This window comes from Malaclemys terrapin, chromosome 21, assembly GCF_027887155.1.
Source record: "Malaclemys terrapin pileata isolate rMalTer1 chromosome 21, rMalTer1.hap1, whole genome shotgun sequence".
Classification (NCBI taxonomy): Eukaryota; Metazoa; Chordata; order Testudines; family Emydidae; genus Malaclemys; species Malaclemys terrapin.
The window spans coordinates 15,011,055-15,025,890 of NC_071525.1; the positions used below are offsets into that span (position 1 = coordinate 15,011,055).

The 14,836-nt window shown below is 63.9% G+C and overlaps 1 protein-coding gene across 1 annotated transcript; it reads left to right on the plus strand.

Annotated features, from left to right (window-relative positions):
* Positions 1 to 255: 255 nt before the first annotated feature.
* Positions 256 to 13,558, plus strand: LOC128826932 (FXYD domain-containing ion transport regulator 7-like). The gene is made up of 6 exons (XM_054010509.1): positions 256 to 503; positions 10,255 to 10,287; positions 10,581 to 10,655; positions 12,177 to 12,210; positions 12,564 to 12,598; positions 12,942 to 13,558. Exons 1-6 carry the CDS (start codon positions 473 to 475, stop codon positions 12,959 to 12,961), a joined length of 228 nt encoding a protein of 75 aa, XP_053866484.1. The 5' UTR covers positions 256 to 472; the 3' UTR covers positions 12,962 to 13,558.
* Positions 13,559 to 14,836: the final 1,278 nt, after the last annotated feature.

The window sequence follows — 14,836 nt, forward strand, 5'->3', positions numbered from 1 at the left end:
TACCTAACCCAGGTTGATGGGCACATGGGGCAGCTCTGAGATGGTGGGGCAGGGGAGTATGTGGGGCCGGTGGCTGCATCTCCGTGCTGGACGAGCTATCTCACTGTGGCTTTATGTGCGGCTGTTCACCAGCTGCCCCACCCCAGAGGTGGCTGCATCTCAGGGCCAGGAGAGCCATCCCTGGATATCCTGCTCGGAAAGCCCTGTGGAGAGTAGCGGTAGCTGTGGGTGACGGGGGGGGGGGGGGGAAGCACGGCAGGGCCGGCTTGAGACGTTGCCCCCTCCACAGCCAGGCAGCTCCCCCCGCCCCCCAGGAGCCGAGCCGCGTCTGACTCCCATTGGCCGCCTCCCTCCTCCATGCGCAGCAGAAAAAGAGAGAGAGAGAAAAAAAGCCTCTTCCCGCCCGCCCGCTCCCTCCCTCTCGGACTCTGCCGCATTCGCTCCTGCGACGGGAGAGACCCACGGCTGCAGCATGGCCACCCCCACCGAGGCACCTAGGCACGGTGAGCCCCCCTCCCCCCGGCCACCCGCACCAGGGGGCCTGAATCCCACAGCGCCCAGATCCTCCCTGCGCCCACGGTGCCCGACTACCCCTGCTCCCACGGTGCCCGATTCCCCTGCGCCCACAGCGCCCAGATCCTCCCTGCGCCCACAGTGCCCGCTTCCCCTCTGCCCACGGTGCCTGATTTCTCTGCATCCACAGTGCCTGACTCCCTCTGCTTCCATGGTGCCCGATTCCCCTGCGCCCACAGTGCCCGCGTCCCCTCTGCCCACGGTGCCTGTTTTCTCTGCACCCACAGTGCCTGACTCCCTCTGCTTCCATGGTGCCCGATTCCCCTGCGCCCACAGTGCCTGCGTCCCCTCTGCCCACGGTGCCTGATTTCTCTGCACCCACAGTGCCTGACTCCCTCTGCTTCCATGGTGCCCGATTCCCCTGCGCCCATGGTGCCTGATTTCCCTCTGCTCACAATGCCCGATTCCCTTCTGCCCACAGTGCCCAATTCCCCTGCACCCACGGTGCCTGATTACCCCTGCTCCCACAGTGCCCGATTACCTCTGCTCTCATAGTGCCTGATTCCCCAAGCCCATGATACCTGATTCCCCTCTGCCCATAGTGCTTGATTCCCCTGCTCCCACGGTGCCTGATTTGCCCTGCTCCCACGGTGCCCAATTCCTCTCCACCCACAGTGCCCAATTCCCCTGCACCCACGGTGCCTGATTACCCCTGCTCCCACAGTGCCCGATTACCTCTGCTCTCATAGTGCCTGATTCCCCAAGCCCATGATACCTGATTCCCCTCTGCCCATAGTGCTTGATTCCCCTGCTCCCACGGTGCCTGATTTGCCCTGCTCCCACGGTGCCCAATTCCTCTCCACCCACAGTGCCCAATTCCCCTGCACCCACGGTGCCTGATTACCCCTGCTCCCACAGTGCCCAATTACCTCTGCTCTCATAGTGCCTGATTCCCCAAGCCCATGATACCTGATTCCCCTCTGCCCATAGTGCTTGATTCCCCTGCTCCCACGGTGCCTGATTTGCCCTGCTCCCACGGTGCCCAATTCCTCTCCACCCACAGTGCCCAATTCCCCTGCACCCACGGTGCCTGATTACCCCTGCTCCCACAGTGCCCGATTACCTCTGCTCTCATAGTGCCTGATTCCCCAAGCCCATGATACCTGATTCCCCTCTGCCCATAGTGCTTGATTCCCCTGCTCCCACGGTGCCTGATTTGCCCTGCTCCCACGGTGCCCAATTCCTCTCCACCCACAGTGCCCAATTCCCCTGCACCCACGGTGCCTGATTACCCCTGCTCCCACAGTGCCCGATTACCTCTGCTCTCATAGTGCCTGATTCCCCAAGCCCATGATACCTGATTCCCCTCTGCCCATAGTGCTTGATTCCCCTGCTCCCACGGTGCCTGATTTGCCCTGCTCCCACGGTGCCCAATTCCTCTCCACCCACAGTGCCCAATTACCCTGCACCCACGGTGCCCGATTACCCCTGCTCCCACAGTGCCTGATTATCCTCCGCCCACAGTGCCCCATTCCCTTCTGCCCACAGTGCCCGATTACCTATGCATCCATGGTGCTCAATTCCCCTCTGCTCACTTCCCCTGCACCCACTGTGCCTGACTCTCTCTCTTCCCGTGGTACTCGATTCCCCTTTGCTCGTGGTGCTTGATTCCCCTGCTTCTACTGTGTCCGATATCCCCTGCTCCCACGGTGCTTGATTCCCCTGCTCCTACTGTGCCCGATTCCCCCTGCTCCTACTGTGCTCGATTCCCCTATGCCCACGGTGCCCGATTCCCCCTGCTCCCACGGTGCCCGATTCCCCCTGCTCCCACGGTGCCCGATTCCCCCTGCTCCCACAGTGCTCGATTCCCCCTGCTCCCACGGTGCTCGATTCCCCCTGCTCCCACGGTGCTCAATTCCCCCTGCTCCCACGGTGCTCAATTCCCCCTGCTCCCAGGGTGCCCGATTCCCCCTGCTCCCACGGTGCTCAATTCCCCCTGCTCCCACGGTGCTCGATTCCCCCTGCTCCCACAGTGCCCGATTCCCCCTGCTCCCGTGGTGCCCAAATCCACTGCATCTACGAGGCCTGAATCTGCTGTGTCCACAGAGCCTGAATCCCACCTTCATCCCTGGTGCAGAAGCTGCTCATGAAGCCTGAGTCCCTGGCGTTCCAGCCTCTGCCTGCCCCCCTGCTCCCTCTGCGCCAGCGGTGCCCAACCTCTGGCATCCCACCTCCCTCTCCCTCAAGAGCCACCCCCCCACCACACCATGTCAGACTCAACCCCCAATGTCCAGGATGCCAGGCTGCTGCCCAAGCCCCCTCCCCATCCTCGCCATGACAGGTCCCTGCCCAGGTGTGCAGCTCTGCCCCAAGGGGCTGATGGACGGAGGGAAGGTGTGTGCCGGGGATGGAGGGAGGGATAGAGGGCTGGACAGAGGGAGGGCTGGATTCAGGGCTGGATGGAGGGATTAACAGAGGGTGGAATGGAGGGCTGGCTGGAGGGAAGGATGGAGGGAGGGATGAGGGATGGATTCAGGGCTGGCTGGAGGGAAGGGTGGAGGGATGGGTACAGGGTTGGATGGAGGGATAGAGGGAGGGATGGAGGGATGGATTCAGGGCTGGACGGAGGGAGGGATGGATAAAGGCTGGCTAGATGGAGGGATGGATTCAGGGCTGGATGGCCAGATGGATTCAGGGCTGGACGGAGGGAGGGATGGAGGGATGGATTCAGGGCTGGACGGAGGGAGGGATGGATAAAGGCTGGCTAGATGGAGGGATGGATTCAGGGCTGGATGGCGGGATGGATTCAGGGCTGGATGGAGGGAAGGATGGATAAAGTCTGGCTAGATGGAGGGATGGATTCAGGGCTGGGTGGCGGGATGGATTCAGGGCTGGGTGGCGGGATGGATTCAGGGCTGGACAGAGGGAGGGATGGAGGGATGGATTCAGGGCTGGACGGATGGAGGGATGGATAAAGGCTGGCTGGATGGAGGGATGGATAAAGGCTGGCTAGATGGCGGGATGGATTCAGGGCTGGATGGCGGGATGGATTCAGGGCTGGACAGAGGGAGGGATGGATTCAGGGCTGGACGGATGGAGGGATGGATAAAGGCTGGCTGGATGGAGGGATGGATAAAGGCTGGCTAGATGGAGGGATGGATTCAGGGCTGGATGGCGGGATGGATTCAGGGCTGGACAGAGGGAGGGATGGCGGGATGGATTCAGGGCTGGACAGATGGAGGGATGGATAAAGGCTGGCTAGATGGAGGGATGGATTCAGGGCTGGATGGTGGGATGGATTCAGGGCTGGACAGAGGGAGGGATGGAGGGATGGATTCAGGGCTGGCTGGCTCCGGGACGCTCACAGCTCCAGACATAGCTGAAAAGCAGCTGCCATGCACAGGAAGCGAGAGGGGCCCCAGATCAGCTCCGGGGAGGTGGAGGCAGTGGGGGTGTCTGCGGGGAGCAGGGAGCTATGGGTCAGGAGGGAGTCGGGGAGGCCTGGGGGAGCACGGAGCTGTGGGGTGGGGGGGTCGGGAAGGGGCCTGGGGGAGCAGGGAGCTGTGGGGTGGGGGGATCAGGAAGGGGCTGGGGGAGCAGGGAGCTGTGGGGTGGGGGGGGTTGGGAGGGAACCTGGGGAGCAGGGAGCTGTGGGGTGGGGGGATCAGGAAGGGGGCTGGGGGAGCAGGGAGCTGTGGGGTGGGGGGTCAGGAAGGGGCCTGGGGGAGCAGGAAGCTGTGGGATGGGGGGGTCAGAAAGGGGCCTGGGGGACCAGGGAGCTGTGGGGTGGGGGGGTTGGGGAGGGTCTGGGGGAGCAGGGAGCTGTGGGGCGGGATCTCTCACTAGGGTTAGGCTATGAGTCCTGGCTCCCCCTTTGCTGACCGGGAGCAGGGACGGGAACTGGGACTCCTCATGCAGGTGTGTGTTTGGTACAGTATGTGTGTGGTGCGTGTGACAGTGCACACTGTGTGTTTCCCCCATGTGTTGCGGTGCAATGTGTTTAGAGGCATAAGGTGTATGTTGTGTTAGTGTATATGGTGCAAATGTGTGTGTGTGTGTTGCGTCTGTCTGTAATCTGTATTCTCTGTGTGTGTGTGTTGTGTCAGTGCATATGGTGTAAGATTGTGTAGGGAAGTGCACTCTGTCTGTCCCTTTCCCCTGCAGTCCCCATGGAGTTACTGCAGATAGGGTGGGCTGTGTGTGTGAGTGCAGGGGTGTGTGTGTGAGTGCAGGTTGTGTGTGTGTGTGCGTGCACTTGTTCAAGGTGTGATTGAGCATGGGGTGGTTCCCATCATACAGCACATTACTCTGACTGCAGCCTTAGTCTGTGTGTATATGTGTGTGTGTGTGTGTGTGTGTGTGTGTGTGATGATGGTGTTGTCTCAGGATGCAATGGTGTGAGATTGTCAGGCTGTTAAAGAGTCTCTTGCTACCCCTTATCCTTCAGCAGGGTGTGTGTGTGTATGCGTGCAGGTGTGTGTGTGCGTTCGTGTGCACGCACACGCTGTGGGATGTTTGTGTGACTCAGTGTTGGGTTGCGAGGGCCTGAACATTTGTGTGTGTGTGTGTGAATTTTTGCAAGGGTATGGCAGTGTGTATGCTGGGTCACAATGAGTGTGGCCAAGTAAGGTTCTGATAATGTGTATGTTTGGGGGTGTATTGGGTTGTGAGGGGGTGACAGTGTAAGTGCTCGTGTGTGTGTGTGTGTGTGTGTGTGTGTGTGTGTGTGTGTATGCGTGTGAGGCTGCCTAGGGGCAGCAGTTTGCCTCAGTCCAGGGGAATGGCTTTTAGGTGTTGTCTGGTGGTACAGTGTACCTGCCATCCCCCGGCCCCTCGGCAGGTGTGTCGTGGGCTGTTGTGTTGAGGTTATGTGTGTGTGTTGTTCTGTTGGGACTCTGTGCATTTGTGTGTGTACGCGCAGTGGGATGTTGTACAAGGGGGATACGCATGCTGAAGGAGTTGTGTGGGCTGTGTAGCATAGGGTCTTGTGTAGAGCATTGTCTAGTGTGTGCACTGTGGTGTGTAGCCACTCTCCCCCTGTGGGTGTGGGATCGAGGGCTTCCCCAGGGGAAGGGAGCGAATGGGGGGGGGCAGTGGATGTGTACTGCGAGTGTGCACTGGGTGTCTGTGCTGGGCAGCGGGTGCCTAGAGGGGTTGTGTGTTGAGGGGGAGGGGCACCGGTCTCTGCCGCGGTGTGTTCGTGCTGGCTGGGCCGTGGCTCTGCGGCTGGCTGCACTGCCAAGAAATACCCCCCACCCCAGTCAGCACAGGGATTCGGGAACTGTCTGCGTCCGGCTGTGTGTGTGTGTGTGTGTGTGCGCGCGCTCTGTGCAGTGTGTGTGTTAGGGATGTAAATATCATTTAAAAGTTAACCATTTAAATGACTAAAATGATCGTTTAAAGGGTTAACTGATTAAAAGGAGAGGGGCTGGGGTCAGGCAACTGGCTGGTGCTACTGAGGTCGGTGGGCCGGGCGGCTGGCATGGGGCTGCTTGGGGTGGGGGCTGCTGTGTGTGGGGGTGGCTGCTGGGGTCGGCGGGCCGGTCGGCTGACTCAGGGCTGCTGGGGGGCAGCTGCTGGGGTCGGTGGGCCAGTCGGCTGGCACGGGGCTGCAGGGGGTGGGGGCTGCTGGGGTCGGCGGTCCAGCCAGCCCAGGGTTTAATGGTTAAGGCGGGTTAACCTGTTAACATTTTACATCCCTAGTGTGCGTATTCCACTGTATGCAGTGTGTTTGTGTGTGTGCTCTGTGCAGTGTGTGTGTGTGGTCTGTGCAGGGTGTGTGTGTGTGCACTCTGTTCTGTGCCGTGTGTGTTATGCCCAGTGTAGATGTGCTCTGTCTGTGAGCGCTGCGTGCTTTGAATCCGTTGTGCAGTTCTACTTAACAGTACAGCTCTATTGCAGCTATAGTTAGTGTTGATTTTACACACACACTCACACACACACATTCAGACTGCCCCACGACAGCATCAACCCTGCACTCACACACACTACACACCCTCACTGTGACCCCAGCAGCCTCTCCAGCCTCTCACACTCACCTCCTCCAGTTGTGCACTGATAAGCCAGCTCACCACTGTGAGTGTTGTGTGTGTATATCTGTGCAAGCTGTGTGTGTGTTGCAGCTGAGCAGCACGGGGCTCTGTGGGCATCTACAGTATTGTCACTAGGCTTCAGGATTAACATCCTTTGGAGATGAACAGAAGAGTCCATCCCTCTCCCAGCAATGGGTGTAGGCTCTCGGCAGACTCAGGCAGCATTGCTGGATCAGTCGTACTGGGGGCAGCTCCCCCCTCTCCCAGCGACAGGCGAAAGCTCTCTGGCAGCATCTGGGCTGAGGGAGCTCGCCTGGAGGCTGACCTGCCACTGGGCGAGTGTGGCTGGTTTGCTTGCAGAGCCTGGAGCGGGAAGGGGAATCCCAGGGAGGGTTGGAGCTGCCTAGTGACCTGGGCATGGGCCAGATCTGGGCCCTGACTCAGCTAGACGTGAGTCAGGGCACCCGGCTAAAGGGCCACTCGGGCCAGCCCCTCCCCCCCAGGTCCTGAGCTTGCTGCCTAAACTGGGGCAGCAGTTAGATGGGAGCAAACAGGAAACCCCACTGAGCCACAATGGGGGGACAGGGAATTACCCCTGGCAGTCAGTGCTCACCCCAATGGCCCAGCGCTAGGGAGCACCATGCTGTGGGGAGCGAGGTGGGGGCTCAGCAGGGGGCGCTGTGCTGCAGGGAGTGGGGGGGGCTCAGCAGGGGGCTGTGCTGCAGGGAGCGGGGAGGTCAGCAGGGGGCGCCGTGCTGCAGGGAGCAGGGGGGGCTCAGCAGGGGGTGCCGTGCTGCAGGGAGCAGGGGGGGGTCAGCAGGGGGCGCTGTGCTGCAGGGAGCGGGGGGGGGAGCTCAGCAGGGGGCACTGGGCTGCAGGGAGGCTCAGCAGGGGGTGCTGTGCTGTGGGGAGTGGGGTGGGGGCTCAGCAGGGGGCGCTGTGCTGCAGGGAGCGGGGGGGCTCAGCAGGGGGCGCTGTGCTGCTGGGAGCGGGGGGGAGGGCTCAGCAGGGGGCGCTGTGCTGTGGGGAGTGGGGTGGGGGCTCAGCAGGGGGCGCTGTGCTGCTGGGAGCGGGGGGGTAGGGCTCAGCAGGGGGCGCTGTGCTGTGGGGAGTGGGGTGGGGGCTCAGCAGGGGGCGCTGTGCTGCTGGGAGCGAGGGGGGCTCAGCAGGGGGCGCTGTGCTGCTGGAGCGAGGGGGGGGCTCAGCAGGGGGCGCTGTGCTGCAGGGATGGGGTGGGGGCTCAGCAGGGGGCGCTGGGCTGCAGGGATATTCTCCCCTCACATTCAGTGCTGACCTCATGGATCCAGGGATGGAGGTGACATGGGGAGAGTCAACCCATGGCTAGGAGATGGGAAGGGGTAGGGGTGGGGGAAGAGACCCAGCCGTGGGGTGGGGAGTGGAGCACAGCAAAGGGGGCCCAGGGTTGGGGGGCAGGGCTCAGACCCTCCCAGGGGTGGGCAGAGCCATGGCCAGTCTCTATCTTACCCCCATCCTGAGACTGAACCCTAATATTGGAGGGGGGGTGGATGTGCTCTCTGCCCCCCATCCCGGTTGCTAGTACACAGCCCACGCAGGGGTGGGGGGACCAGAAGGGCAGAGCCAGGCTCCCAGGAACTCCCCTCCACACCCAGCGCCAGGCACCCGCTCGGACTCATCACCCCACTCCGAGGTGGGGCCCGGACTCCAGGGTTCCCTGCAGCCACCAGCCTGGTGCTGGAGTGTGTGTGTGTCCGGGGGCACTCCCTGTCTGGCTCCATCTGTCTGTCTATGCCCAGCCCTCGCACCGTCTGCCACTGATTCCCTGGCCGGGGGCCAGAGCCGGGAACCTCCACAGGTACCCCCATGCGGACCCCTCGGCCGGGGGACCCAGGGCTGGGAGAGCAGGGGGTTGCGGGTCGGGAGTGAGGAGCACCAGCAGAGCCGTGCCAGGGCTGGGTTCCGCATGTGGTGGCCGGTTGCCAGGTCCCTGATTCCCTCCCGTTCCCGCCCCCGCCCTGGCAGCCAGCTGAGGATGCAGAGACTCCTGATGTGCTTGTTTCCATGGCAACCCCCCATGCCCTGCAGAGGGGTTTGCATTATTCATCCCTGCAGGGCCACCCCATCAGACAGCCCTGCAGGGAGTGGGGTGAGGGGATCTCTGGGAGCGCTGTGTTGCAGGAAGCAGGGTGGGGGCTGAGCAGGGGGCGCTGTGCTGAGGGGAACCAGGTGGTGGGGGTCTCAGCAGGGGGCGCTGTGCTGCAGGGAGCGGGGCAGGGGGCTCAGCAGGGGGCGCTGTGCTGTGGGGAGCAGGGAGCAGGGGGTTCAGCAGGGGGCGTTGTGCTGTGGGGAGCAGGGAGCAGGGGGTTCAGCAGGGGGCGCTGTGCTGTGGGGAGCGGGGCAGGAGGCTCACAGGGGGCGCTGTGCTGTGGGGAGCGGGGCAGGGGGCTCACAGGGGGTGCTGTGCTGTGGGGAGCGGGGCAGGGGGCTCACAGGGGGCGTTGTGCTGTGGGGAGCGGGGCAGGGGGCTCACAGGGGGCGCTGTGCTGTGGGGAGCGGGGCAGGGGGCTCACAGGGGGCGCTGTGCTGTGGGGAGTGAGGTGGGGGCTCAGCAGTCGGTGCTGTGCTGTGGGGCGCAGGGCAGGGAGCTCACGGGGGGCGCTGGGATGTGGGGCGCAGGGAGCAGGGGGGTTCAGCAGGGGGCGCTGTGCTGTGGAGAGCAGGGCAGGGGGCTCATGGGGGGCATTGTGCTGTGGGGAGCAGGGAGCAGGGGGGCTCAGCAGGGGGCGCTGTGCTGTGGGGAGCAGGGAGCAGGGGGCTCACAGGGGGCGCTGTGCTGTGGGGAGCGGGGCAGGGGGCTCACAGGGGGCGCTGTGCTGTGGGGAGCGGGGCGGGGGCTCAGCAGGGGGCGCTGTGCTGTGGGGAGTGAGGTGGGGGCTCAGCAGTCGGTGCTGTGCTGTGGGGCGCAGGGCAGGGAGCTCACGGGGGGCGCTGGGATGTGGGGCGCAGGGAGCAGGGGGGGCTCAGCAGGGGGCGCTGTGCTGTGGGGAGCAGGGCAGGGAGCTCATGGGGGGCATTGTGCTGTGGGGAGCAGGGAGCAGGGGGGCTCAGCAGGGGGCACTGTGCTGTGGGGCACGGGGCAGGGAGCTCACGGGGGCGCTGGGACGTGGGGAGTGGGGCAGGGGGCTCATGGGAGGCGCTGTGCTGTGGGGCACAAGGCAGGGGGCTCATGGGGGGCGCTGTGCTGTGGGGAGCAGGGCAGGGGGCTCAGCAGGGGGCGCTGTGCTGTGGGGAGCAGGGCAGGGGGCTCATGGGAGTCATTGTGCTGTGGGGCGCAGGGAGCAGGGGGGCTCAGCAGAGGGTGCTGTGCTGTGGGGAGCAGGGCAGGGAGCTCACGGGGGGCGCTGGGTTGCTGACCTGTCCTGGATTCTTGATGACTTCACTCAGTGCAGGACATTCTCACCAAGGCTGGGGGAGGCGGGTGCGAACCAGGGTGTGAACCCTGTCCCAGGTTAATGGCTTCACCAGGGGCTTCCCTCTCCCCGGCAGCAATGATCCTGCTGCTGTGAATGACATGGGAGTCTCTGTCCTTCCCTATCCCAAACTCCTGCATGGTGTTATGTGCAGCTGTTCCCAAGCTGCCCCACCCCAGAGGTGGCTGCATCTCAGGGCCGGGTGAGCCCTCTCTGGGGCTGGGGTAGTTCAGGGGTTCATCTCTCTCTCCTCTCTCCAGATGGCCGTGGACACCAGGATCCCTTCTCCTATGGTGAGTGAGGCCACTCGTGTGGCTGCCCCGTGGGCTGTCTCTGCGCTGCTCGGAGGGGGCCGGAGTTGTCCCCGTTTGCGGCTCCACGGTTGGGCATCCCGTGTTGGGGAGGGGGCATTGCCTAGCAGGGATCCCCCTGGCGCCCCCTGGCCCTGCTCCCAGCTGGGGTGTTTGCTGGAAAGCGGAGCCTCACTAGAGCTGGAGGGAGCTGGGGGGCAGGGGGTAGCGGGCTGTGGGGCTGTGTGTGGGGGGGGCTGCGGGGCTGTCTGTCTCTGACCCCCCTCTCCTCCCAGACTATGACACCCTGCGCATGGTCGGCCTCGTCCTGGCCATTGTCATGTTCGTGCTGGGCATCCTGACAGCGCTGAGTGAGTGACCTTCCGGCGGGCCCCTCAACCCTCCCAAGCTCCCCCGGATGGCCCCATAACCCCCCTAAACCCCTCAGCAGGCCCCAGAACCCTCCTGAACCCCCCTGTTGGCCCCTCAACCCCCCAAACTTCCCCAGCTGGCCCCATATCCCCCCAAACCACCCAGAAGGCCCCCAAACTCCCCCCGCCTGGTCCCTGAACCCCCCGAGCCCCACAGCAGGCCTCCAACCCCCCAAAACCTCCCAGCAGGGTCACCAACCCCCCCAGCCACCCCCATAAGCCCCCCAAACTCCCACAGCTGGCCCCCGAACCCACCAGCAGGCCCCCAATCCCCCAAACTCCCCCGGCCATCCCCATAACCCCCAAACTCCCCTGGCTGACCCCCAAACCTCCCAACAGACCCCCAACACTCCAAGCCCCCTGACTGACCCCTAAACTGCCAGCCAGTCCCCACCCCCAAATCCTGCCAGCCAGTCCCACAAACCCCTGAACCCCAACCCCCCGGCTGGCCCCTCAATCCCCCTGAATTCCTCCAGCTGACCCCCTATCTCCCGGCCAGACCCCAAGCCCAGCCCCCAGCCCGGCTGGCCCTCCAACCACCCGAGCTCCCGGCTGGCTCCTAACCCCCCCAAGCCAACCCTCCACCTCTGAACTTCCCTGGCCAGGCCCCCAACCCTCCCAAGTGCCCTGGCTGGCCCCTAAAACCCTCAGCCAGACTCAAATCCCAAACCCTGCCAGCCAGCCCTCTGCCCCCAAACTCCCCCGGCTGGACTCCTAGCCCCTCTAACCGCCGCCTCAAATCCTCAAACACCAAAACTCCCCGGCTGGCCCCTCGAACTCCTCTGAACACTGAAACCCTCTGGCTGGCCACTTGAACCCCCTAAACATGGAACCCCGCCGTCCAGTCCACCAACCCCGTCCCTGAGCTTCCTGGCCAGCCCCTAAAACCCCCAGCCAGCCCCCCACCCCAAATCCCAGTGGCCGGCTCCCCGCCCCCCGACCTTTGAACTCCCCGGCCAGCCCCTCCGACTCCCTGGCCAGCTTCCCACCCCCAAACTTCCCTGGCTGGTCCCCCAACCCCCCCAAATCCCTGGCCAGCCCCTAAACCCCCCCATCCCAAACTTCACCAGCTGCCCCCCAAACTCTCCTGAACCCCCTCGGCCAGCACCCCAATCCGCCATGAACCCTGAACCCTCTCAGCCGGCCCTAAACCCCCTGGCCATTCCTCCGCCCTCTGAACCCCTCTGATTAGCCTCCGAAAGCTCCCAGAACTCCCCTGGCTGGGCCCTTGCACCCCAAACTCCCCGGCTGGTCCCTCTGCCCAGCCCCCCGCCCCCCAAACCTCCCTGGTCGGGCCCCCTGTGCCCCAGAGCGACCCCCCAGCCAGCTCCTTCCCTGCCCCCCTGACCTTCACCCTCTCCCACACAACTGCTCCCTCCACCCCTTCCCTTTTGTCCTCCCGCCCTATCTGCCCCCAAATCCCCCCTGTCCCCCCTCACTCTCTCTCTCTCTTCCCTGCAGGTAAGAAATTCAAATGTAAAAAGTCCGACTCCAGGTAGGTGCTGCCCCCTCCCTGCTATAACTGCCCCCCTTTGCCCCGACCTCCTGGGCAGCCCCCCCACTGCCTCCTGCCCTAACTACCCCCCAGGGGCAGCTGCCCCCACTGTAACTGCCCCCCTTTGCCCCCCGGGGCAGCTCCCCCAATTGTAACTGCCCCCCTTTGCTCCCAGCCCCCTGGGAAAGATCCCCACTGTCCCCCAGGGGAGACTCCCCCACTCTAACTGCCTCCCAACCCCCTGGGGCAGCCCCCCACTTTCCCCCACTCTAGCTGCCCCCCACAGCCCCACCAGCCCTCCTTGACCTCCCCACCCCCGACTTACCTGTCTCCCCCTTTGTGTTCCCCCTCAGCCTATCGGAGGCCAGGCAACCGGGAAAGACCCCAAGTAAGTGACCCAGAAGGTTGGGGGGGCTGTACGGGGGTGGGGGGTGTCCCTGCTGCCCCCCGCTGGCTGGCATCAGACTGCCCTGTGGAGGGAGGGGTTGTCCCTCTGTTGGGGGAGGCCAAGGGTGGGGGCAGGTGAGACTCCCCCACCCAGCTGCTCCTTTGTCTCCACAGAAGACAGATGTTGCCAGGGCTGGGGGGGAGGGTACCATGGCAACGCCCTCCTGCAGCTGCTGAAGCATCTTCCTTCTGGGGGTGGAGGTGGAGAGGAAGCTCCCGGACTCCGGGGTCCCCTTAGGCCCTGATCTCTCACTGCTCCCCTCCCCCCCCCATCTCTCTTGCAGCTCCAGCAGGCAGCGCGTAGGCCTGGTGCCTGGGATGTAGCGCCCCCCTCTGGTTGGGGGGTGCAGACCCTGCTGCCCCCCCCTCGCCCAGGACGGCTCCAAGACCTCGGCTCCAGCGCCCGGCGACATCCGTGGGGGCAGGGAAGGGGAAGCCCTGTTATCTGAGCCCCCGTCTTTTAGAACCTCTGCCTCCAATTGGCTGGCGAGCCCATTGCATGCTGGGAGCAGGCACCATATGCAGGGAAGGGGGGGTCCCTTAGTCTCACTTGGCCCCTCCATCTTGATCCACTGGGTCCCCTTCACTTCCTGTCCCCCCCAGCGCATGTGACCCCCCCATGCCATTACTGCTTTGCTTACGGCACCCCCCTCCCCGCTGCATCGGGGGGGTGCTCCATGTGGGGGGAATGGCCACACACCACCAACACCCCCCCCCCAGGCCCAGACACGGGCCCCACCTGGGCAGGGGGCCCTGGGCCAGCAGCTGGATGCTGACAAGGTGCTGCTTTCGTGACGTGTTTTCAGCTGCCCCCAGGGGGCGCCACCCTGTGGCTGCCCCCCCACCCCCATGCACGGGGCAGAGCAGACCTAGCGCTCAATAAACATAGGGTTGTTTCTTACTGGGCTTCGACTCTGTTATTCGCCTCCATCCCCACCCCCGATGACAATGCCCCTCACTCCCAACTTGCAGCCCCCAGCTAGCCCAGCCTTGGGCTCCCCCACCCCCAGGTCTGCTGGTGCCCCTCACTCATGACCCAGTGCCGAGGTGGGAATCCCCAGCAGCCATTGGCGGTACAGGGTTTATGACACACAGAACAGGACTGATCCCCTCCAGCAGAGGGCAGCAGGGAAAAACACACGCACACAAGATGGTGCAGTTCTCTTACTCATCTTTTCCATGGTGTGGGGTGCTCTTGCCCTGGGGCAGCCTGTCTTCCACATGATGCCCACTCCCTGCGCTAGGGGCTGTATTTTCATCCTCCACATCTCGGTTCTGTATGTTCAGGACCATGCAAAGAAAGAGCTGAGAAAGAACAGTGCAGCCACCTGCAGGGCATGGCAGACTGGGTAACAGTCACACGTAACATTGCACAGGGATGGCTTGCCCAGCGCTGAAGTGCAGCCACCCATGGGCGGTGGGTTAATCCTCCATCGGAGAGGCTAGTCCCCTGCCCCTACCCCGCCCCTTCCAGCCTCCCTCACCCACCAGAGCCAGAGGAACCCCGAGCCCCCCACTACAGCAGGAGGAGCCCCGGTCCGCCCGCCCGAGCCCCTGCCAGCTTCTGGGGAGAGGCTGGAAAGAGGAGCAGCGTGGGGAGGGCTATGGGGGAAGAGCAGGATGTGGGAGTGGAGCTTCGGGCCGAGTGTGGGCAGGGCCACAGCCTGGGTGCCCTTTTGCGGCAGTGCTCCAAATGCGGTAGGCCGGCGGCATGCCTCTAGAGGGAGGGGCACCGCATCCTGTTTGGGGAGGCTTAGCCTCCCCTGGCCTATTATACCCATCACCCATGCAGCCACCTCTGGGGCAGGGCAGCGGGGGAACAGCCACACATAACACCACACGGGGCTGTCTTGCCCAGCACTGAGATGCAGCCACCTCTGGGGGGAGGGGGGGCAGCGGGAGAACAGCCGCACATAACACCACACGGGGATGGCTCGCCTGCTGCTGAGATGCAGCCACCTCTGGAGCACACTCTGGAGAACGATGCCACAGTTCCCCAAGGCCAAGACTACTTATCCCATTCTTCAGGAGTTGGGCCGACAGGTCCCAAGAGGAGTCCAGGGCTAAGCGCAGGTTTCTGGGGTGTGTGTATGTGTGTGTGTGGGGCAGCTGGAGTCCCCAGCATTGACCCGGACTGTGAGGGGCGAATCTTCAGTGGGACCAAGCTGAGAACCTGCCC

Excerpts from the sequence above, each read along its gene's own strand:
- LOC128826932 (XM_054010509.1), top strand. The coding sequence starts at position 473 with ATGGCCACCCCCACCGAGGCACCTAGGCACG. Across the intron at positions 504-10,254 it reads CACCGAGGCACCTAGGCACG|ATGGCCGTGGACACCAGGAT; the intron begins GTGAGCCCCCCT and ends TCCTCTCTCCAG. Across the intron at positions 10,656-12,176 it reads GGGCATCCTGACAGCGCTGA|GTAAGAAATTCAAATGTAAA; the intron begins GTGAGTGACCTT and ends TCTTCCCTGCAG.